This window comes from Centruroides sculpturatus, unplaced genomic scaffold (genome assembly GCF_000671375.1).
Source record: "Centruroides sculpturatus isolate CEXI.00-Female unplaced genomic scaffold, Cexi_2.0 scaffold12, whole genome shotgun sequence".
NCBI classification, from domain to species: domain Eukaryota; kingdom Metazoa; phylum Arthropoda; class Arachnida; order Scorpiones; family Buthidae; genus Centruroides; species Centruroides sculpturatus.
The window spans coordinates 1,044,148-1,070,293 of record NW_019384438.1 but is presented as its reverse complement, the minus strand read 5'-3'; the positions used below and the strand labels follow the sequence as shown (position 1 = coordinate 1,070,293).

The 26,146-nt window shown below is 31.5% G+C and overlaps 1 protein-coding gene across 1 annotated transcript in view; it reads right to left on the bottom strand.

The window, feature by feature from the left end:
* Window positions 1-5,043: 5,043 nt before the first annotated feature.
* LOC111620051 (putative fatty acyl-CoA reductase CG5065) overlaps window positions 5,044-26,146 on the bottom strand; it is a gene marked incomplete at its 5' end in the record, with an annotated part of 38,920 nt that continues 17,817 nt past the window's right edge. Inside the window, 4 exons of the mRNA XM_023361895.1 lie at window positions 5,044-6,064; window positions 8,589-8,716; window positions 9,712-9,841; window positions 10,183-10,422. Coding sequence (XP_023217663.1) covers window positions 5,908-6,064; window positions 8,589-8,716; window positions 9,712-9,841; window positions 10,183-10,422 — 655 coding nt within the window. The remainder of the gene's footprint in view (window positions 6,065-8,588; window positions 8,717-9,711; window positions 9,842-10,182; window positions 10,423-26,146) is intronic.

Here is a 26,146-nt window from a genome sequence, read left to right as displayed (position 1 = left end):
ATTAGCCCTTCTGACTATCACCTATTTTTAAGCCTAGATAATCATCTGCGAAATTGACAGTTTAGAAATAGAGAGGTTATAGAAACGGAATTAGGGAAGTTTTTCAACTCTAAAAATCGTGACTTTTATAAAAATGGAATTTATAAGCTTGTTTCCCGTTGGGAACAGGTTATTGAATGTGAGGGTGGTTATTTTGATGAATAAATTGTGTTATTTCCTATACATTTTTACGTTTGTTTTCTTTCAACAAAAAACGACAGAACTTTTTTGGTTACCTGATAGTTCGTTTGACTGGACGTAAAAATTCTCTAATTAGTCTGGAAACGGGGGACTTAATTCTTGCATTCTGTGAAAACGGGTAAGATTGGCTATAATGTAATTATCTTAATCTTCACTATCGTTACTTTTTGCCCAGCGAAGCGGGTCCTCCCAGCTAGTATAGATATAAAGACCCACGTAGATTTTTTTCTACCTGCTTTCGTTTCCTTTTTGAACTACCCGACTCAAATTTTCTACCGGCATCACGAGCGATCACGCGAACTCACTTCATAAATCTTGTTTCGCACATAAAACTAATTCAGAAATAATTTACTAGCATTTTTACAGTTTTTTTTTTTCAACAATTCACTCTTTACTATAAGTACTGTTAATTAATAATGTAAGATTCACTAAAACTTAATATCATTTAATGTTTATTTACCTACTGAAAGATATGTGCCATATAAACGATTATGTAACGCATACAGCTGCTAGCAAAATAAGCGTAAGGTGACAAGAGTTGACGAACGAAATGAATCACGGGGATTCCCCAAACGTAAATCGTAAACACGATAAATCACGGAAGTAACGAAACCGCGCGTTCAAGTGGGTTTTCTAATGCGCGAGGTTCAGGATTCAAATGTTTTACAGTCAAATTAGAAAAATTATTATTATTCACTGATAAATTAATTTTGATATCGTTAATCTTACTTTTTAAACGAATGTGAAATTGAATAAATCTAAATGAGAAATTTCATTTAGGCACTTATTTATACTGTACTATGAATTAATCAAAATTTATTTTATTGTTATAATTAATATTTAAAACGTTTTATTTTATCTTTAGCTATAAACTTTTTTCTATTCGGGTTGTTGCACGAGACCCCAAGCGATTGCCCTGCTCGCTACCCCCTATGACCGCCACTGCCTGTGAGTGGCCCTGGTTTTCATCCCCTTTAAGCTAGTGTCTCCCGCTACACCAATTGGAACCTGACTGAACCCGTGATGGATACTAAGATTACGTCGTTTACAATCATTCATAAATTGAGGTACCAAAGTAGCTTACAATTTCTACCATGCATACTCAGTTTGGGTGAGCAACTTTAGGACTTTTTCGCGAGTAATTTGTGATAAGTTTTCCTCATTAAATAAATCTAAGAATTGTTAGCATATATCTGTATATCAGCGCTGTCCAACTGGCGGCCCGCGGGCCGTATACGGCCCGTTAAATAATTTTTACGGCCCGCGAGTACATTTTACTATGAATAAATTTATGTTACTAAATTATTATTATTAATAAAATTATTTTACTATCGTGTTTTCCCGAAAATAAGACAGTGTCTTATATTAATTTTTGCTCTGAAAAATGCGCTAGGTCTTATTTTCAGGGAATGTCTTATTTTTCTAGGAAGAAGAATTCACATTTGTTATTGAACAAAAAAATTCCCAAGTCGAACTTAGGCGAGAATTACGTATATCCGGTGTGTCGAACTGTCGCCTTTTTATAGCGTCAACATCGGACTCGCTGACCAATTAGTGCTTACTGAACCGTAGCACTATGCAAATGTCATGTGGTTTATCAATCTTCTTGGCCCCCGAAATGTTTGGTGAAGAAAAAATGGCCCGCAGGCTATGATAAGTTGGACAGCGCTGCTGTATATGCTAATTCTTAGGTCAACCCAATTACTACACATTTTAATTTACATGACTATTTCCAAAATCTTAGAAATTCTTAACATGTAGTAACACATAAAAAAAAGGCTGTCTAGTCACCCTATACTTGTACTGGTCAATTTTTTAGTATAGTAAATATTGTACTTGATGTTCAGGGCAGTCCTACAAAAGAAGCAAATTTCAAATTCAGGTCAAAACCCTAAAATTTTCATGAATAGTTTGAACTGGATGTTACACATCATCCTTCCCCATACAAGCATCCTGTTTTTAGCTGTAATATAAAGACCTTAGTTCCCATAGAGCAAGAATTAAAATAATGATCCTTTATTGAAATGTACTATTCATGTATACTGTAAAATCACTAAAATGCTGCCATATATTTTTATATATATAAAATCTTAAAAATTAAAGTATTTAACATTTTTAAAACCTTTAACATTTCATCTAGAACCATAGGAGTTATGTTAATCTTTGTTTATTCTTTTACAGATAAAGCATAGTGTTGAGTAAGGAGGAATAACTTCAGATTATTTTGATGGTAGGGACCCACTATCAGTATGACATCACCAGACAGACTACTCTATGATTGGTGGTGTATGGATGCAACCTTTTAAACTCTTCCACAACTTCACTCTCACTGCAAATTCCCATCATCAAAATAATTAATGTGTTCCTCCTTTCTTAGCACCATGTTTCATCTATAAATGAATAAACAAAGATCAACATAACTCCTATGGTTCTACACTTATGGTCACTGTATATATCAAAATTAATTCCACATGTTCTCATTATTTTAACAGTTTCTTGCATTTACTTATATCAGGATACAATATTTATATGGTTTTTTCAAATGATTATTAAAATTCAATAATGTTAAAGCAAATGTTAACATTAAATATGGCCTACAACGTGGAATTTAAAAACTTCACAAGACTATGAAATTTCAATTTAAAATAAGACCGACATATTCCAGAGAATAAAATGTAAATTTGGCACCAAAATACTTAAAATTTATTTTAATCTAGTTTTAATTTATACAAACATTATTATTATTAGATGTTCCTCAAAATACTGTATCTACAAAAATTGTCTGAATACTTGGAATTATTCTTATATCAGACTTTTCACATTTGTGAAGATGTTTTATATCTGCAAATGATTTACATGATTAAAAATGAAACTATAAATATTAAATTAGCAGCTGTAATATATATTACTTTTATTGTTATTTGTGTTCTATAAATTCAATTCTTCCATCATTTTTCATAGGAAATAAAAAAGTTTCACTTCTTAGTAATGAAAATTTATTATATCAAGTTATAGGTATAATAATAAAATATAAATATTTGTACAATTAATATGATAAGAAGTCAATCAAAATTCAAAAAGTTCTTTCAAAAAATAAATATTGAACTAAAGAATGTTGCAACAAACAGGATGGCCCAAAAGCCAGTCAACTGAGGGATAATTTAACAACTTGTAATAGCTACACAGTATTATCGGTGATTCAGCCATTTCCAATGGAGCAACCAAATGTGCGATTCCTCTAAAATATTTAATAATAATTAAAAGAAATTTAGAAGAGTTGTATTATTGATAATCACCAAATCACTAACGTCAGTACAAAGCTGTTTCAAACTGGCTTTTTAACTGTTCTTAAAATTAAAATATCTCTCAGTTTATTGGATTTTGAGCCACCTTGTATATTTGTGACTAATTTAGCATTTATCATTCTTTTATATACAATTAAGGAAATTTATATATTTCGAAGAATATTTGAAGTGTTGATTTAGTCCTTTTCAGCAATCTTTATGCAAAATTTCATGAATAATCAAAATTAATTTGAACAACTAAGATAAAGTTTAATATCGATCAAATTATCTAAGTGGTTTCAGTATTTCATAGAAATATATGCAATTATATACTTTTAAACATGACTGTTTAACAAATTCAAAAGATTAAAAATTTGAATGCATGACCAATTTAAGCTTTCAAAGGATTGCAATCCAATGATAAATGCATAATACAAATAAATCATATACAAGTTTTGTTATGGAATGTAATAGTTCAAGATTCATTTCAATGGAAATTTATATACAGTAGAACCTCGAAAACTCGGCCTAATGTGGACCGAAGGGTGGCCGAGTTTGCGAAAATGCCGGGTTATCGGGAATGGGGTTAAAAAAGGATAAGTATGCGTGTTTCCTCAGAAAATACTGTACTGTACTTGTATGTATTGTTTACTTGAGAATATAACAGAGAATAAACTGCCCAAATACCCTTAAACAAAGGAAAACTACGTACTTTATGAAGGCACAGAGCCTTTACTACATGAAAATAAAAATTAATGAATACACTGTGTATAATAATTTACCTGATAAGAAAGACCTCAGAAAAATGCTTTATGAAAGGTTTAATACTTTTATAAAGCTATCTATGATGAAAATTAATTATCTAAGGATTCTTTTGCCCTGCCAGGGTGTGCGCGAGTTATCCGGAGTGCCGGGTTATCGAGGGCTGAGTTTTCGAGGTTCTACTGTATATCAAAACAAATTCCATGTTCCAATTCAGACTAAATTTTATTGTATGTGGTTTCTGAGCATTAGCATTAGCCCACATTTATTATATTAACTTACTTGTATGTTTGTTGTTGTTATTACTATTATTCATATATAAAACCTTACTCTCCTAATTACAGGTTAAGCTTGATATTAGATATTTGATACATGGTGTTTGCTTAATGAACTTTGCAGAGTCAATGATCTTTCTGCACTGGACTATTGTGTGTGCATTGTTATGTGATATTTGAATTTAAGATACTCTTATGTACCAAGTATTTAAAACTGCAGTTTTTCAATTTACTGTTCATTACTTTTATATAAACACAGTACAGTAATTGATATTACAATAAATGTCTTCATAAAATTCCTACAGAAATTTCCTATATGTATTTTCATTAAATTTATTCTTTAAAGAATGTCATGACCTCAGCTTTCAGATATTTAAATTCCTATTCACAACTGTAAATGTTTTTATCTTGATCATTTGAGTGTTTTAAAAGACTTTTTATCTAATGAATACAGTTAATGAACAAAAGCAAACAAAAATGAAAAATTTTCAGTTCTTTATTTCATTGCATATTTTAATACTAACTAGTATTTGACAAAGTCAACAACAGAAAAATGTTTGAAGTATGTGCCATTTGGAAAACTGGATCAATGTACATTCCAAAAATAATGAAAATATTGGAGAAATTTATAAATCATCATGCAAGATGTTTATGATTTGGAATAAATTTTTTAAAGTAGGAACTCAATGATTATAATATTAAAAGTGAAAGACAATGACCTGACTTAGTATAAAGATATGGCATTAAAAGAAACATATCACATATACAAGAAATTGTTGATGTTATTAGGACATTATAAACTGTACAAAGGCAGTAATCATATTACTTAAATAATTTTTTGCTGTTGTATTGCAATAAAAAATCAAATCATTAAATTAAATAATGCCTGAAAATATTAGTCTATTTATGTAAAAAGTAATGCATCTCTCTCTTTTTCTGTAGACTTCCTCAGCTGTCTTGAATGATTAAAAGTTGAAACTTAAAAACTATAAATATTTGCATAAGATAAAATTTGTTGAAGTCGAATTGGTAAATTTGTATTTAGAAAGAAAATTCTGAAACTGTCTTGATTAAGAGAAATACAGTTTTTGATTCAAAATTGAATTTTATAATTTATAATTAACAAGACTATTTGAAGCTTTATCCGGAAAATAATTGAAATATTAAATGTCGCAAATCTGTTTGATCAAACTGTTGACTAAAAAAGACTGCAAAATGTATCAATGCATTTCTTGGAAATGAATAATGTTAATAAACAATTATCTATGTTATCATAGGAATCGATTTCCAATGCCACATAATGTTGATGGAATGTTAACACTCCCTAGTAGCGATGAATATTATCTTCACAAGGTTGATACCAATGGTAAAATGCGATATAATCTCACTACTAGTGATAAACAGTAATACCATAGACTTCGAGCTATTTGTGATTTTATCATAAGGAGTCTCCAGGCAATAACAATAAATAACAAATTAATCAATTGGGAAAATAGATAAGCCCTAGAAAAGAAAATAAATATTTTAATAAGATTATATTAAAAGTATAAAATTATTTATTTAAAATTGCATAAAACTGAAAAAAATAGTTACTCTCATTATAAATAACACATCAAATTACAAAATGTTGTAATACTAAACACATCACACAGTCAAGAAATTCTTAAACACAGACACATACTGTACACAAACAGCTTTTTCTGTAGCCAAGCCTTGACCTTGATCCGTCATAGCACTGAATACAGGTCTTAACCAAGAAGAATACATTCTACCAACATTATAATAATAAATTTTAAATTATTTTTATTATTAATTCTTTCCCTATTCCTGAAATAGTAAGGAGAAATTTTATTTTAAATTTCCCATTTCTAATATTAAAAAATTTAATTCATTAACATATTATTGTACAGGGCAATTAGAATTAAACTGATGGTACTCACACACATGGGAAACTGGTTCTACTGAATCCAACTGAATGAAACTTGGTACTCATGCAATGTAGATATGCATGGAGAACAGATTTATGGGGGAAAAAATTAACACAAATTTTTACCACCTGGTGAAAATGCGGCATTGTTCAGTTAAAAATATAAGTGTTTGGTTGTGGGGTTATTTGAAAGATTGTGTGTATCGGAGCATTTGCACTATCTCAGAGCTGATATAGAGTGCAATATGTCTCCAAGATTCACTGAAATGCTACATGCAACAGTTAACAGTTTTACAATTGCACAATTGTGGTTGACAGAATAGGATCCTGCATTGAGTACACACTATAAATGTGTAAAATGTAATTTTGTTCTTCTAATAAAATTCTGTCCATTTATCTTATAATTTTCATCCTTGCAGTACCACATTTCCCCTAGTGGTGAAAATTTTAACTAATTTCCCATGTAAATCTCTTCCCCATGATCTGCATTGTATGTGTACATTGTTTCATTCAATTATACTCAGTAGAGCCAGCTCCAGTTAAATTCAGTAATACACAGGGTGGCTAAAATTAAACTGATGTATCCAAGTATCATCAGTTTAATTTTAACCACCCTGTATATTACTGAAAGACTACTTGGTTTGTAAATTTTTTCTGGAAGGAATCTTATTTTAGAAAATATAATTTTGACCAAAACACAACTTTTAGCAGAAAATTACGATAAAAAAAATTATGTTCTCTCAAAAGATCATAATTTTCATCAGATAATTATTATATATTCACTTCACCAATCAGAAGACAGCTTATTAAATCATCTTCAATAAAGAAAACTTAGTAATGGAAAAAAAACTAGTCCATCAATAATAAGATTTTCAAATAAATTGGCTAGCACATTAGGGCTGATTCCCATTATATGTATTTGTCCACAATATCATACTCCAGTAAAGTATTGCCATAGTAACAAGTTAAAAGGAATATCCAAATACCAAATGCATACAGTAATCACATCCTATTTCTATTGCACTAAAAGAGTATTGTGATTCAATAATCACTAAGATATTTGGAAAATGTCATCAGCACAGAAATCAATATGAGATGTGTGCCAAATATATGCAATCAATCCAGTAGTAAATCAGACATACTTTGTATGAAGGAGTGTCTTTGAAAATGCTGCAGGCAGCAAGATGTTAATAAGAACTTAAAGAAAACTAATCTCTTTAAGGAAAAAGAATATTATAAATACTAAAACATTTGGAAAAAATATAGCAAAACAAATGAAAAATTATGATTAATGTTTAAGATCAGATTTTTCTTTTTCCTTCCCATTTCCTCATTAGCTGTTCTATTCTGTGTTGTCAATAGTATTGTGAAAAGATAAATGTTCCGATAACATGTTGTGATGGACAAATACAGTGTGAACATGCAAAGATTTTAAGATCTGAGCTGAATTCAATCTTAGTTCCCAGACAAAAGGCATTTTACCACATGGCTAGCCAACCAACAAGTTTTAATTTTCTTAACACTTCTAGAGTAAAACTTTTAAGTTTATGATGATATTTGTAAAATCAGCATCTTAATGATGATTAAAAGGAAAGAATAAATTAGTTCCAAATCATATTTGGTGAAAAACTGCTGTATTTGTTGAATCATTTGCAGCATTCTATAATAATTAAATGATTAATCAAATTAATGTTAAAATCAACTAAATACAAAGAAATAAACAATCTGTGACTTCTACAAGTCATAGATATGGTAAAACCTAATCAATCAGTTTCTTTAGAAATAAATTAGTAATCTTATAAAATTTGCAAATAAAACTGTTTTTTATAATTACATCTAATATTAATTATATTTATTTTTTAATATTAAAATAAAAATAAAATATTCTATTCTAATTTTTAGGCAATGTGATATCTTAATCTGAATTATATTTAAAAACCTAGGTTTATTATATCTTTCTTTTCTCTGCAAATTTCAAGTAAATTTGAGAATTTTAATACAGCTCAAACTTACTTGAAATTTACAGAGAAAAGAAAGATAAAAATTCAGCACTCCTTATCCACATTGTAGTAGATTATTATATTTAATCATCATTCATACTTTCGAAGTTTCTTTCTGGCTATAGGAAGACTAGAGGTTTCTTCTTTTAATATGAATTGTCGAGCACCAAGAACATAATCTTGCCAATAACTAGACCAGTTTAGCTGCTTTATATCAAAATTAAATATCTGAAACATAAAACAATTATTTAGTTTTGCATTCATATGGATAAATCTTTTGCTTACTACTTTAAAAAAATTTCTTATGGCAGATACAACATATAATTAAGAATAAAAGAAACAACATTGTATAAAAAGAAATACTTCAAAAACACCATTGTGTGTGTTCCCAAAAAGCATAAGAATATTCAATGTTAATACTAATAGTTAAAATGAAAACTAGGTTAGAGACATCATACAACTTTGTCATATTGCAATAAAAATGAAGCAGAGACAGAAAGGGAGAGGCAATCCTTGCACTCTCCATTGTAGAAGTGTAAAGATTGCACATAAGAGGCAATCTTTACACTTTCCATCACATAGAGGTGATTCAAGAACAAAGCAATTGGCATTTATTGCTTTATTCTTGTGTTTTGTTCATTTTTCACACAAATTTCTGTTAGGCATGCAAAATGCTGTTTATTTGTTTTCCCCCCAAATTCTGTTAGGCGTACTCAATTGCATCAGAGAATAAAGACACTGACACAATAACCCACTGTATCTTGAAAACAAGGTCATGGACCACCATTTTTTGTAACATTTTGATTCCTCATTGCAATTAATGGAAAATGGCAAAAACTCATAAAAAATCAGCCCATTAAATTTTGAGAATAAACTCAATTCTACAGGCTGCATAGAAGACAGACTAGCAATCTTAGGACATTGTGCAACTTTGTCATGTGATTTGTATGATGATGCTTTGTCATGTGTGCTCATGCTAGCGACCTTGTATCTCAAAAGCAAAGTCATGGACCTCCATTTTTTATTAGATTTTTGGATTCCTCATCATGATTAATGGAAAGTGGCAAAGTCTTATCAAAATTGATCGATCAAATTTTGAGAAAAAACAATTTTGTAAGCCATGTAGAAGAGGCTTCACTAACACTCTTCCTCGATTATAATAAGTACTAAATATAATTTTTCCTTCCAGAAATAAATGTACAGGGTAAATAAAAATAAAATACCTGTCTATCTTTTTCTGACATCCTCTCCATCAGCTTAAATTGATTATTACAGTGGAATTTCCATTCATGAGTTGTAAAATAATTCAGACTTTGAATGGCTCTATGCAACTTTTGATACAATTTCACCATCCTATGTAATGAAATTATTTTTATAAATTTATTAAATTTGTCTAATAAAATGTTCAATAACACATTTTATGTTGTACAAATGTATTTAAATAAAAATTTATAATCATATTTAAATTTTGTAATATTCACATTGCCATAATTTTAAACAAAAAATGTTAAAATTTACTAGGAATATTTATAAATTTGACAAAATAATGAAAGATAAAAGTTTAAGTTATCAACATTATATAAAATTGCAAATACACATAACTAAAATTAAAGATAATGAAAATGAGCCTACAGTTAATTACATTATACACGATTAATATACTTTATATAGAAAAAAGTGCAGTTAAAACTTACTTTGGCTTTCGTCCAATCAGCAAGGCAACTATATCAGTTAAATAAGCAGGAACATGATGATAAAAGAAAACACAAATGTTATTTAGAAGACGGCTATTTTTGAATGTTGCTCCAGGATATTGGAAAACTTCTGCACTTGGATTTTGTATGATGTAAGGAAGAGCAATCCTGTCCAATTTTCCCCAAGTAATTTGATTTGTAGTACCAGAGGTACAGTGATAAATCAGATTATTATTTGTCCTGTAAATAAATAAAATATAAGCAATTTTTTAATAAAAAAATTTAATTTTATGGTAACTACTTAAACAAAGTTCTATGTACAGAAGATTTCAAAAAATCATATTGAATTTAACTTTTATAGTAATACAATATCAGAAGTCAATGAGTCTATTCACATTAATGATGTCAATGCAATAAGGACTATTCTAATGATCATAATTTTTCAAAAGTTAAACAATTCCCAACAGTATAATCATTAGGATAGATTTGAAAAAATTCTAATTAGAAACTTAGTGTGAAACTAGTTTTAATAAAGCAAAAAGCAAATAATTTTCAGTACAAATTCAGACAAATAACTGTTAAAGAATGGCTATATTTTTACTTCTTCATTGTTTACTAGGGAAGATAACTGCTATATTAAAGAATACTGTTTCTAAGTGTTAAACATTCTAATTTCTATCTCAATTCAAATGTCATAAAACAAGAATTTTGCAAAATGGAAAAAAGCAATGGGATAACTACAAAATTTTTGTTTAAGTTCAGATAGATGATAATTGCTATCTTGTCTTACAATAACAGCCTTTTAGAATGTTTTAATTCATTTATCATACAACATACTTTCTACAAGAAAAACTATTTATTTACTAAACTTAAAAACAATGTGGTAAGCTGGAATCACATGCTAAAAGTAATTTCTTGGCTATTCCCATGAATTTAAGATATTTTTGTTAAGAAAACAGAATAAAATTAATTATAATCTAAATTTCATTATCTTCAATGATCTCAGTGATTATTTAATCTTTGAAAATCAGAAAGATTATAAGAATAGTCATCATAGATTTGATATCACCATCTGGCATATATACAGAAACTTCTCTTCTGAATTTACATTCTTGTAGTTATTGTTACATTCAAAATAATAAATTTTGATCACTATATAATAAGTTTCAAGAAAACTTTTCATACTACAGGTATACCTCACCTTACGTCAGTAATTGGTTCCAGGAGAGGCGACATAAGTCGAAAAACGTAAGTCGAATTTACTTGTCTCCGAATCTACTAGTCACTAGGCTAAACCATAAATTACCATATCTGTTTGTATTTTATTTATTAATGCATTTTTAATAATGTATGGTTAATAAGGATCTATTTTAAGCTTATAAACAAATAAATTTTAGTTTTTAATATAGTACAGAAAAAAGTAATCTGAATTTACAAATGCGTGTACTGTAAATACAGTACATACTTGTAAATGTATATATTTTAATATGATTTTATGTGCTTTAAACGCTTTTCTAGTGATATTACGACTTCAATATTTGTGGCGGACAGACGTAAAGTCAAATAAAATGATTTAAACTTGATTTTTATTTTTCCATATACTTTTTTGACAAACGACGTATAATCGGGAACGACGTAACTCGAAACGACGTAAGTTGAGGTATACCTGTATATTATATTGATTGAACTAACAATCTTTAAAAATTATGTTATTGACCAACAATCTTTATATTCTTTATACAGTGGTGCCTCGTGTAACGTACTTAATCCGTTCCAGGTGCACGTCCGTTAAGTGAATAGTCCGTTATACGAAACGCATTTTCCCATAGAAATACATGTTAAAACATATAATTCATTCCGCAGCATAAAATAACCGTACTGTACCATAAAAGAAATGAAAATGGAGCAGTCACCAATTATGCCGGGCAGTCAATGTTGTGAGAAGGAGGTGGAGGAACACTTTCTTCACACATTCATACAGATACAGACTTTTTACACATTGCAGCGGGTCTTTTTTATACTGTTTTTTAATCGGATTCAGATTCAGGAGAGGCTACCGGAGTTTGCGGGGTCAACTCCTCTTGTTCCATCCTTTGTTTTTTCCCTGCTGGCTTCTTGAAAAACATGTCCAAGGTGGTCTGTTTCTCTCTCTTCTTCAACACCTGTCAGAAATGACGGGCAAGAGTGTCATTGTAGAGATCATTGATCCTGTTGGCCTCAGCTCTGTTTGGATAATGAATGTTGGTAAACTCCTGAACCTCTCCCCATTCGACAAGGAAGTTTTTGTCAACTTTCACTCCTTCTGATGATTTCTTGCATTGTTTCAATTGAAAATCACTTTTCTGTTTTTTTAGAAGCCATGATTTGCACAACACTTGAATAAATGTAAATATCCTACACTGTGTTCATGTACCTAATAAACAAGGGAGCAAAGCCTAATCCCAACACTCTGTACTTCAGATATACTGATAATATATTCTAATAATACTAATATATTATAAAAATAACATATATATAAATAACATATTGTCATTGGCAACGGCAAAGGAGTGGAAACACCATTTGCACTTGTTCGTAGAAAGTCCATTGGTTGCCTCACTTAACTGCCGAACGGAAAGTCCGTTGTCCGCAACCAGTCCGTTGCTCAAGTCACGTAACGGCCAAACAGAAAGTCCATTATTCGAGGCGTACATTATACGAGGCACCACTGTATTTATTTTAAAATAAAAATATAGTTTTCAATTAAAAATACAATTTACTTTATTAGCTATGCATTATATGAGATGCCAGAAAGTAATAATGTATAAATAACATTGTTATTTGTAATTGAAAATATTATTTTTTGTTAACATTGTTTTTTTCATTTATGTTAAGTTTTCCATAGTTTATATCTATTTCTACAGTTTTGTAAGGTTATAAAAATGGAATTAAACTGTGTAAAAAAAAAATCCACAGGCTTGAATGGTAGCAATCTGAATATCTCTTTCAAAATAATAATTTCAAGCCATCTTACGCAACACTTTTGCTTTTTTAGTACATTACTTAAATATACAATATTGTTCAAGCTTCTTCGTCCTGGCCTATATCCCAGATTATTTGGGGTCAGCCTGGAATGTCAATTTACGCCACGTTGGTCTATCTCTAATTGTTTCTTCATACACTCCACAGTCCAGCATATCTGTTTTTACACATTCAATCCACCTCTTCTTAGGTCTTCCTCTACCTCTATCTCCCTGTACTTTCATATTTAGTGCCTTTTACAGTGATAAATCAGATTATTATTTGTCCTGTAAATAAATATAATATAAGCAATTTTTTAATAAAAAAATTTAATTTTATGGTAACNGTATTACTGTATATGGTACATTTATAATCAGATCATAACTGGTGATTGAAATGATTAAATGTATTTCTTTAGCTTTTGTATAAGAGAGGGACTCTTGATTTTTAATTTGAGATTTCCAGATGTAAGGATTCTTTTTTATAGTTTTATATCTATGGAAACTGAATTTAGGAAATAATTAATGAAAGAAACACAACTGATAACAGGCAACAACTGTGCCTATTTCATACTGATATATTAATATTACACTTGCTCTCCATGCCATTGAGACTGACATATATGCAGAAGCATGGCATATACATAAGAACAACCAAGCAGGACAAATGATAAACTTTAGAGAATCGTATAAAGTCTCAGCAGCATGGAGAGCAGGTGTAATATGAATATAACTAATAAAAAAATATAAGTTTCAAGAGAGAATATTAAAAGATTTTGTTTTCTTTAAACATTTTTTTCTCATATTGCAGAAATACTGACTTAACATTAGGGGCTTCAGCTTTTAGTAGAATGTCATTTTATGAATATAAAGTTGGAATGATTTAGAATGTATCAGTTTTAAACTAAAATTTGTAATGTTCTTCAAAATCATTCTAATTTTAAATTTGTAAAGTGTATTTTATTTTGTTGTTGTTTTGTTCCATTTTTCTGAGTAAGCTATAATAATCGAGTTAATAGTACTTTTATCTATAGAGTTTGTGATTTTATGTTGTTACCTGTGTATTGTCAACAGCATATAAAATTTCATGAAAGATCATGTGTGATTTCAGGAAATATGAAATATATTCTTGAAAAATAATTTTTATTTTTGAATTCAAAACAATATTATAATGCTTTTGTAATTAATTTTTACTTTAAAGAAAATGAAATTTAATTGTTTTAGAACAACTGCCACAACAACATCGCAGAATGATGAATCTTTTCATGTGAAACATAACGAAGATTACAGAGATAATGAAGAGAGTAATATTTTGTAATTTTATAATAAATGAAAATATTCTATTATCTTTATTATGAATTACAATTTAAGGTTTTTTTTTCAGTTACTACTACAGCAGGTTATTCATTACCAACTTATGACAACAACAAAATTAATTCTCATTCTACACCAGTACAATGTTATTCTTATGGACCATCTATAAGTAGATATTTACGTTCAGAAGACTATTTGGCTAATATTAAACCTGTAAGTTTATCATATTGTTATTGAAACAAGACATTTTTTAAATTTTATTTATATATACATAAAATCTACTTGCTTAGGAACAAAACACAACAAAATATTCTAATGAAAAAAATCATCAAATATACAAATATGTTTAAAATTCTGATTTGAGACTGCATTCCAAATGACTCTGTGGCAACTATTGATGTGTAGTAAACAGTGCATAGAAATGAGCAATATATAAAGAGAACTAGTGTGCAAAATGCTGTTGTATTTGATGTATATTATGCATTTTCCAACTCAAGGAGAATAGGTTTTGGCAATAAAAAAAAATAAAAATAGATCAAAAAGTCATCAATAGGAGAAATGTGATACTGTGGTATCAGCACAATGACCAACATATTAAACGTTATACCTAATCATTTCTCAATTGCTCCTGAAACTTTCTATGCAATCTTTGTAATATCAAACCACTTTTATATACTGCAATAATACATGGTGTCCAAAAATTACTGTACAGGAGAAATTTGTAATGACATTAAAGTTAAAGGTCTTTTTGCAATACTGTATAGTACATATAAGTTGTTCGTTCAGTATCAGTTGACACTTTGGTATTACATACAATTTACAGGTCTCGTATGCAATAATCTATGTATAACATTAATGTCATTACAAATTTCTCACACTGAATACCCTGTACATAGAATGAACATGATAAAATCTGTCAATTAAACTTTGTATGTCTATTGAGTATGATTTATTTCCTGGTCATGCAGCCATCTAGTCTCCTGTACTATAATCTTTTCCCAATTGCAATATTATATTTTTCCTATTGGTTAGTATTTGAACTATTTCTTTTTTATTGCAAAAGTCTTCCCATATTCTGGAAAGCATAATACACTAACAAGGAGAGGGTCAGATGTTCAGGTCTCTGTTTCAAATGAAATTTGGTGAGCATATAGCATTTCTAAAAAGTGGGCCTCTGAAAATTGAGTGCTTAGCTTATAAAGATTTTTAAGTTTTATAATTTTTCAGAGTGGCAATTGTTGAATGGACAAGATGTAAGGTACTGGAGCAAAATGAGGTAGGTTCGAGACCTTGCAATTTTACTGTTTCCTTTTGATATGTAATGTAATTATTTTATTGTGTCATTGGCATTATTATTACTGTTATCATTCTTCATGATTAAAGCTTAAAAAACAAATTAAAATGGATGTGAGAAGTTGGAAGTTTAATTAGAAATGCATATACAGTATTATGTCACCATAAACAAATAAGCTTCAGACATTACTGACAAAAAAGACAAGTTTGTTATGAAAATAGGGTGATGTAGCCTAAATAAAAAAAGTAAAAATGTTACAGCAGATTAATGACTGTAATAATAATGCTAACATTATAGTAAAATAATAAAATAAATACATTAGCATTATTATTATAGTCATTAATCTGCTGTAGCATTTTTTATTTTTTTTTATTTAGGCTACATCACCCTATTTTCATAACAAACTTGTCTTTTTTGTCAGTAATGTCTGAAGCTTATTTGTTTATGGTGACATAATACTGTATATGCATTTCTAATTAAACTTCCAACTTCTCACATCCATTTTAATTTGTTTTTTAAGCAAATTAAAATGGATGTGAGAACTTTGAAGTAATTCAAGAGACTCATACTGAGAATGAATACCAACTTCAGACAAGAGGTGTGATTCCTGGTTTTGAACTAATTGGTTCAACCTACCACAAAACATACAGCACTGCAACATATGCCCGTAGTGACATTGAGGATGTCCTGTTTTGTAAGGCAACCACTGGCGATAACATTCATGTGGTTACTATACAGGTTGGCCAAATTACAATCAGCAATATCTATAAACCCCCAGCTTCAACTTGGCCATAACACGTTATTCCATAATTACCCCATCCTGCTGTCTACTTGAGAGACTTCAACAGCCACCATGAATGCTGGAAATACCGTGACACTGATAAAATTGGTGACATGGTATTTAAATGGGCAGAGGAAAATAATCTTTATCTTCTGTTTGATTCTAAAGATTGATGCACCTTTAGGTCCAGCGCTTGGGGTTGTGAATATAACCCTGACTTGTGCTTTGTGTCTTCAGATAAAAATAGACAACCGTTATTAGCTACACAAACAGTTTTAAATCAGTTCCCGCATAACCAGCACTGCCCAATAATTATCGGAATTGGACTTAGTATTCCTATAGTAAATAGTATATCACGTCCAAGATGGAATTTTAACAAGGCTAACTGGACTTTGTTCTCAGAAGATCTTGACAAATGTTTGGTATGGATCCCACCTACATCCAACAACTATAAAAGGTTTGTTGGAGCACTGTTTAGCGTAGCCAAAAAATGTATACCTAGAGGATACCGCAAGATTTATATCCCAGGATGGAGTGAAAAAAGTGAATCACTATATAGGAAGTTCCTGGAATCTGGTGATCTTGAATTAGGGGATGAACTACTTCATAGCTTAGATGATGCCAGGCGCCTTAGATGGATAAACACTGTACAAAATTTGGATTTTACAAAGTCAAGTAGGAAGGCGTGGTCCCTGCTTAGAAGATTGGGAGGAGCAACTGTCAAATCAGGTAGAGAAATCTTGATTACTCTAAATAGTATTGCAGAACACATACTAAATATATCTAGAGCTCCTAGAGATTGTGAATTCACAATTAAGATTAAAAAAGAGCTTACATCCATTAAAGCTAAATGTATAAATGATACAGCGTACTCACTACCCTTTGATACTGAAGAAATCTATGCTGCCCTTAAACAAATAAAAGCTGGTAAAGTCCATGGAAATGATGGTGTCCATCCTGAATTCCTGTTACACAGCGGCAAGTATACTAAGCAATGGTTGGCTCACTTCTTTACTGACATCCTACAGAAAGGTAAAATTCCTTTCACTATGAAACAAGCTAAAATCATAGCTATCCTGAAACCTGGAAAACCTAATGACAGACCAGAGAGCTATTGACCTATCTCACTCTTGAGTGTGATGTATAAGCTATTAGAGAGACTTCTTTACAACAGATTGAGCAATACAATTTTTGAGAATATTCCAGTAGAGCAGGCTGGTTTTCGACCGAATAGGAGCTGCACAGACCAGGTACTAGCCTTCACTACTTTTGTGGAGGCTGGATACCAAAGGCAATTAAAAACATCTGCAGTATACATCGATCTCACTGCAGCATATGATACTGTCTGATGGCATGGCCTAATCTATAAGCTGCTTCGAGTGATACCCTGCTTAAAAATAGTTAAAATAATTGATGAGATGTTAAATAACCGACCCTTTCAAATTGTCATGGGAAATTCGAGAAGTAGGATAAGAAAACTAAATAATGGCCTACCTCAGGGTTCTGTCCTGGCACCACTGCTTTTCAGTCTTTACATAGCTGACTTGCCTCAAACAAAGGCAAGGAAATTTGGATATGCAGACAATTGAGTGATTGCCACGAGACATAAAGACCTTGCAATTACTGAAAAGATCCTGACAGAGGACTTATCAATCTTAGGACAATATTTTTGCCAGTGAAGACTTCAATTGAGTAAGACAAAAACTGAAGCTACATGCTTTCATCTTAATAATAAGCTGGCAAATGAAGAATTAAAGGATTATTTTGACAATGATTTACTGAAACATAATAAGAACCCGAAATATCTTGGTGTCACTTTGGATAGAACTTTATCTTTTAAAACCCATCTGATGAATTTCGCTGCCAAGGTTAATACCAGAAACAACATCCTCCAAAGGCTATGTGGAACTACATGGGGTTCTTCGCCATCCACCTTACGAATCTCTGCTCTTGGCTTGGTTTTCTCTGCAGCGGAATACTGTGCACCGGTATGGATGAACAGTACTCACATTAAAAAACTGGATGCCCAACTAAATACTACTCTACGTATCATAACAGGTACTCTTAAATCAACTCCTATTCACTGGTTACCTATTTTGAGCCATATCACTCCATCTGCACTCTGAAGGGACAGCACTCTGCTCAGGGAATATAGGAAAATATTGTCTAATCCACAACTCCCAATCCATCAGGATATTGATGACCTCAGCATAAATCGACTTAAATCAAGACAACCTCCTCTTATAAGAGCTAAATCACTGCATTTCAATAATTTCAACCTCACTGAATCTTGGAAAAGGCTCTGGACTGATGTCTCTCCAGTGGACATTCGACAACTTCCTTGTATCACAAAGCGACCACCTGGATTTGAGTTATCCAGAAATCTTTGGAGTGTGTTAAAATAGGATTCGGACCAAACATGGGTTGTGTAGGGACAATCTTTTTAGGTGGGGAAAAGTTGCATCCCCACAGTGTGACTGTGGTGCTGAAAGACAGACTACACATCATATCTTGGAAGATTGTCCAGTAAGATCTTTTCCGGGATAACGGAGTGACTTCCTGATTGTGACTGAAAGTGCTTTAAACTATATTTTTAACTTAGACTTACATTTATGATTTGTGTTCTTTCTTTTTCTGCTTTCTGTTCTTGTTATCAATTAGATGTGTAGCCATACACTAAATAAGAAATGTTTTTTAAGCTTTAATCATGAAGAATAATAACAGTAATAATATTGCCAATGACACAGTAAAATAATAAAATAATTGCATTATACAGAAAGAAAAAACAATAAAATTACAGGGTCTTGAACCTACCTCACATTGTTACAGTGCCTAATGTCTTGTCATTCAACAATTGCCACTTCGAGAAATTATAAAATTTACAAATCCTTATAAGTTAAACACTCAATTTTCAGAAGCCTATTTTTTGTGCCTATTTAAAATGTTTGAGAAAAAAGGGTTCTATTATTTGGACAAGCAGCTCTTTGTGTTAATGGCTACATGCTCACCAAATTTCATTTGAATTGGAGATCCAAACATCTTACCCTCTCCTCGTAAATATGACAGTATTTCTCTTACTGGTTGTCTGTGCAGATTGCTTTGGCCAGGGATACTTAATTTGAATTAGTTTATATGGTATACTTTCAATTATCCATGCATGTTTATGTCTCAATAGAACTTTACATCAGGAATACAAATATTAGTATTAAAATTAAAAAATTTTCATTGTTAACTCTTACCATTTAAAATGTCATATTAAACATCAGAACTAAGAGCACCAGAGCATGTAGGAATAAATTAAATGGCCTAACAAATACAGTCAGTAAGTGCAGTTGATTCTTGAAAAATATGGCTTTACTTATGTGTATACTGTATTTTTTATTATTATTAAATAAGTTGTAAAATTGTTTGAGTCATTTCTTATCAATAAATTATTAATGACATTCTACGAGGATATCTAGCTGGCAACCTGTCATTCCAGATTAATAATACAAGAAATTGATAGCAGGCTGCAAGGCACTATTTTAATAAGTTTTTCTGAATTTTCTGTTTACATGAAAAGTTTTATTCAACTCTGATCACATATAAAGCTTATTAATTAATTAGTTATCATTCTCAAATGATATTTTATTCATAATATATAAACTATTATGCTAAATTTAATTTGAAATTAAAAACTAAATAAAAGAAAAATTGATTAGCTTTCATTTCAACTGTCTTGCATATTATCCATGTTTCCACATCATCTATGCCTCCATTGCCAGCAATTATCCTGGATAATTGGAAGTACACTATATATAATGTGGCTATAATTAAATATTCAGGAACTATTGAACTATGATGTCACTACATTTGTTAGTTTTACTATTCAAAGTTTGAGAAAGAAAATTCTACAAAAACAGGAGGGTATGGCATTATACAAGAAAAAGTGAATTACAAGGTACAAACCAAAAAGTAAAGATTACTTTTATGTGTTGCATTTACATCAATGACATCAACTTACACAAATGACCAAAATCATTTTTACTGCATGAGTTTGCTGGTTATTTACTAAACTTTTCCATGGTCATGTTTCAGTCAACACACTCATCAGCATAGCATTCTTCAGGTTTTCAGTACAATACAGCCATATCATATATAGTATGTCTATACTAATATTATAAAGAGGTAATGTTTGTAAGTTTGTTTGTAGCAGGTAATCTCTGAAACTACTCATCCGATTTCAAAAATTCTTTTATCAATATTTAGAATGGAACTTCAGGGTGGACATAGGCTGTATATTATTTTGTTAAACATTCATATAAGTTAAAAGATATAATCTAGGTTAAGGCTTTTATGTCCAACAGATGGCGCTATGAGTACAATGCCCTAAGTTTGCTTTTCTGGGAGGCATCATGCTTTTCTGTGAAAATGAACTAAAGCACATCATCTTCTATCTATATAAATAAAAATGTAATGTTCGTTTGTTCCTACCGATTCCTTTCAAATTTTGACACAACGCCGCATTCGAATACGCATGTGTTTTTATATAATATACGTGTTGAAATTCCCCCCCACCAGGGAAGATGGACAGGATTAAGGCTTACCGTAAAGAACTCCACTTCTATTTATACTATTTTAGATGCGGTTTTTTGCATTTTTGATTGCGTTTTAATCTAATCAGGTATGTCAAAAGAATGTACGCTAAGAAGAAATTTTTCGAAAAATTTTTCCCACGGGGAAGTGTTATACATTTATAATAGATACATTTTGAGCCATAACAACGCGTGGCGGGGTCTGCTAGTCTTAAATAAAAGACGATCTGAATTAACTGGCATTCCAATTAAGGTCTGTTACATAATTATAAGGCCACCTCTTATTTTTTTAATTTCATAAAAATGAATGAAATATTTATTTGATCACTGTTATAATAATGTTTATTATTTCAAATTATACAATATTTATCACTGAAATAACACACAAAATTTTATTAATTATTTTTTTTATAAATATTTGAAAATGCCATGTTTCAAAAATNTTACCTATTTTGAGCCATATCCCTCCATCTGCACTCCGAAGGGACAGCACTTTGCTCAGGGAATATAGGAAAATATTGTCTAATCCACAACTTCCGATCCATCAGGATATTGTTGACCTCAACATAAATCGACTTAAATCAAGACACCCTCCTCTTATAAGAGCTAAATCCCTGCATTCCAATAATTTCAACCTCACTGAATCTTGGAAAAGGCTCTGGGCTGATGTCTCTCCGGTGGACAGTTGACAACTTCCTTGTATTACAAAGCGACTCTTTGGATTTGAGTTATCCAGAAATCTTTGGAGTGTGTTAAATAGGATTCGGACCAAACATGGGTTGTGCAGGGACAGTCTTTTTAGGTGGGGAAAAGTTGCATCCCCACAGTGTGACTGTGGTGCTGAAAGACAGACTATACATCATATCTTGGAAGTTTGTCCAGTAAGATCTTTTTCGGGACAACCGAGTGACTTCTTGATTATGACTGAAAGTGCTTTAAACTATATTTCTAACTTAGATTTACATTTATGATTTGTGTTCTTACTTTTTCTGCTTTCTGTTCTTGTTAACAATTAGATGTGTAGCCATACGCTAAATAAATAAATAGTACCAGGAGACCGTCAAAATTACAGAACATATACTCCATCTTGGTTTGGCTGAGTTTTAGTCCCTCATTTTCCAGCACGTGTCGCCATTTGTTTAGCCGTCTCTGTAATTCTTCCCTGCCCTCACCAATGAGGACTATGTCATCTGCAAACAGCACACACCAGGGTACGTCCTCTTGTACAGCAGATGTTATCGCATCCATAACTAATAGGAAGAGGTATGGGCTGAGTGCTGACCCCTGATATAAGCCCACTCTTATTTTGAACATGTCCATCAATCCGGCTGCAGTTCTAACTTGCGTGCTGGCCCTATAGTACATATCTTCAATTGTCACAATGTATTGAAGCGGCACACCTTATCTGTAAATAGTATACGACCATCTGTCACTTAAGGCCTGTAGTGAGTCTCTAAGAGCTCAGGTGTTAGGCCACTGCCAAATCCCTGCTAAGCCTGGTTCCTCAGCCAGGTCAGTCCAGGTTAGAAAAATGGGAAGGTTGGTGTCTGGTTGGCGGCTGACTGTAAAAACCTCAGACAATTCTTTTTGTATGGAATGTCTGATGCCACTTTGAGATGTGATAATACTAGGGCGTACCCCATAGGTGACGCGCAGCCACAGCACCCAGCGGCTGTGGGAAATGGACGAGGGTTGTTGTCTCATATGGGACGGGGACAACGTAAGAAGTGAGTCCCATTAAGAGTGGGAAGTTGGAATATAGGGACTATGACAGGGAGAGGAGCTGAACTAACAGATACCCTGAGAAGAAGAAGAGTCAATATAGCGTGCTTACAGGAGACAAAGTGGAAAGGGGCCAAAGCTAAAGAGATTGGTAAAGGGTATAAACTTTTCTACTGTGGTAAAGATGGAAAGAGGAATGGAGTGGGGATAGTCGTAGACAACGACTTAAAGAAGAATGTAGTCATAGTCAATAGAGTAAATGATAGATTAATATTGGTGAAACTGAGTATTGGAGAACTGAGAGTTAATGTAATCAGTGCATATGTGCTGCAAGTAGGTGTAGATGCTGGAGTTAAAGAGCAATTTTGGGAAGATTTGGCTAAGATAATGACAGAGGTACTGACAGATGAGTAGATATTTATTGGAGCGGACTTTAACAGGCATGTTGGGAAAAAATAATGCTGGTTATGAGAGAGTACATGGAGGCAAAGGATTTGGTGGTAGAAATTTTGAAGGAGAGTGTGTTTTGCAAATGGCCACCACCTATGATTTAGTCGTGGTCAACACTTATTTTGATAAATGTGAAGAACATTNATAACCATCCAGGAAAATCTAAATATTCAACTTTGTTGAGTATATATTTAACATTACTGAGATAAAAGATGATATAATCTTTTCAAGAACAGTTAAAATTAGCATATATGGTGCATGTGCGGATGCTGGTCCATGCTAACAGTGTGACAGATGATGTAAATCATTGTTTAACGAACATTTAATAACTTATAAGAGCAGGGATCATAAATCACAAATAGACTACCTATTAACAAGACAGACTACTCTAAAAGAGATTAAAGACTGTAAAGTGATACCAGAAGACTTGACTAGTCAGCATAGATTCTTAGTAATGGAATTAAGGATTGATCTTAATAGGATTAAGCATAAAGATAAACAGATACCTAAAATTAAATGGTAGTTGTTAAAAGGGGAAAGGGCAATAGAGTTTAAAGAAAAAGTAATAAGCGTTATTAATGGTAACATGAAGTGCAATGACTTGGCAGATGAATGGTGGATACAGGTGACCAGGAAAATATGAAGGATTGGAAAGGAACTTCTGGGAGAAACAAAGTCAGTTAGGAAAACAGAGAAGGAGGCATGGTGGTGGAATGAAGTACAGTCGACCCCCCTATAATTACGATTCCTATAAAACTACGAAAAAATATACGTATTTTGGAAATGTTGAGTCGGATTAGTGTAGAATCGATTAATTTTATGGAAGAAAACCTTTCAATCAGCCGTAGTCCGTAAACTTGACACGTGTCGGGCTGTGATTGGAACGACTTGTAAGAAATCGGATTCCTAATAAATTGGAACGTATCTATATCTTATAGGGGGGTCGACTGTAAAGAAAGCTATAAGAGAGAAGACAGATGCTTTTAAAAGTTGGCAGAATGAGAAAGGAGATAATAAGGTAAGGGAAGAGAAAAGAGAGGTCTATGTGCAGATGAAAAAGAAGGCGAAGACAGAGGTCGCCATAGCTAAGGCTCAAGCCCAGGATGAAATGTATAGGTCACTCTTGGGAAAAGTAGGTAGAAAAGCCATATATAGACTTGCAAAAATGAGAGGCAGAGGGAGTAAAGATATGACCTATATCAAGTGTATAAAGAACACAAATGGCAAAGTGCTAACTAAAAATGAAGAAATTAAGGCCCAGTGGAAAACATACTTTAAAGAACTTATGAACGTGGAGAATGACAGACAAACTAAAACTGAAAATGTAGAGCCAAATATTGGCCTAGTAGGCATGATAGAGAAATGGGAAGTAAAGCTGGCATTGAATAAAATGAAAAATGGGAAATCAGTGGGCCGGGATCAGATACCAATAGAGGTATGGAAAGTCCTAGGAGAGGAGGGAAGAGACTGGTTAACAGAGCTGTTTAACAGAGTACTGTTAGAGGGAACTATATCCAATGAATGGAGAAGAAGCTATTTAGTACCCATCTTTAAAGAAAAAGGGATGTGCAGGAATGTAATAATTATAGGGGGATAAAACTATTGGCTCACACAATAAAACTTTTTGAAAAGGTAATTGAACGGAGGATTAGAGAGGAAACTAGTGTCACTGAAGGCCAGTTTGGATTTATGCCTGGGAGGAGTACTACAGATGCCACATTCGTGGTGAGACAGGTGATGGAGAAGTACTGATCTGTGAGGAGAAACCTGCATATGGTGTTCATAGACTTGGAAAAAGTGTATGACAGAGTCCCGAGAGAAGTCCTTTGGTGATGCCTTAGGAAGAAATATTGCTCAATGCTGCTTCAGTATTGCTCAAGCATCAACACAAAAACCTTTATAATACAGCTTTTTAATTCAATTTTATGTTCCTGATGAAGACCTTTCAAAATGATCAAAAACATTAGAAAATACAATACTACAAAATTACTATACAATATGGTTTTCATTCTGATTACAAATTTTCTGATGCAAGAAAAACTGAAAATATTTATTAACGAACTTAAATCTCACATAAACAAACTAAAAAAAAAAAAAAAAGAAAACTTCAAACAGTTTAGTTAAGGAAACAATATATTATGTTCTAGGTATGAATCTTCAGTTAATTTTATGATAATTTAAAAATAAGTCTTAATTTAATTAATTAATTAAATGTAATTTAATTTAATTTAATTTTTAAAAAATTTCTATACTTATGACATTAAAGCTTTCAAATTTCAATTAAAAAAACAGAATAATTTAATTAAAAATTTGCTTCTTGTCCTTCTGTTGAAATTTAATGTTATCAAGCTTCTATATTTTCTTCTAATCTGAGGACTTGTCACCTTTTTAGCTTTGTTTTTTTTAATTAAAAGTAGAACAGCTAAAAAGTCTTTCGATGTCCAACTGAAAACATTCCCCAAAAGGTGTGATAAGTCCTCGGATTAGAAGCAAATACAAAAACTTGATAACATTAAAGAATAATTTAGATCAGAGCTTCTTAAACATTTTCCGTTCACAACAACTCTTTTATATAAGAGAATTTTATGTGATCCCCAATATACAGGTATAAAAATAGTTACTCAAATACAATCACTGATAATAAATTACGAAACAATTCATTCCAAAACAGTTCATTAATATATGTGTTACTTCACCATTTATTAAAAATAAAACAAATTTGTATACTACTGAGATGGATGTTCTTGTTTATTTCTATATAAAGAATTAAATCTTGGCTGGATATTGCAAAATGCAGATAGCATCATTGGCTTTTTTCAGAGTTGATCAA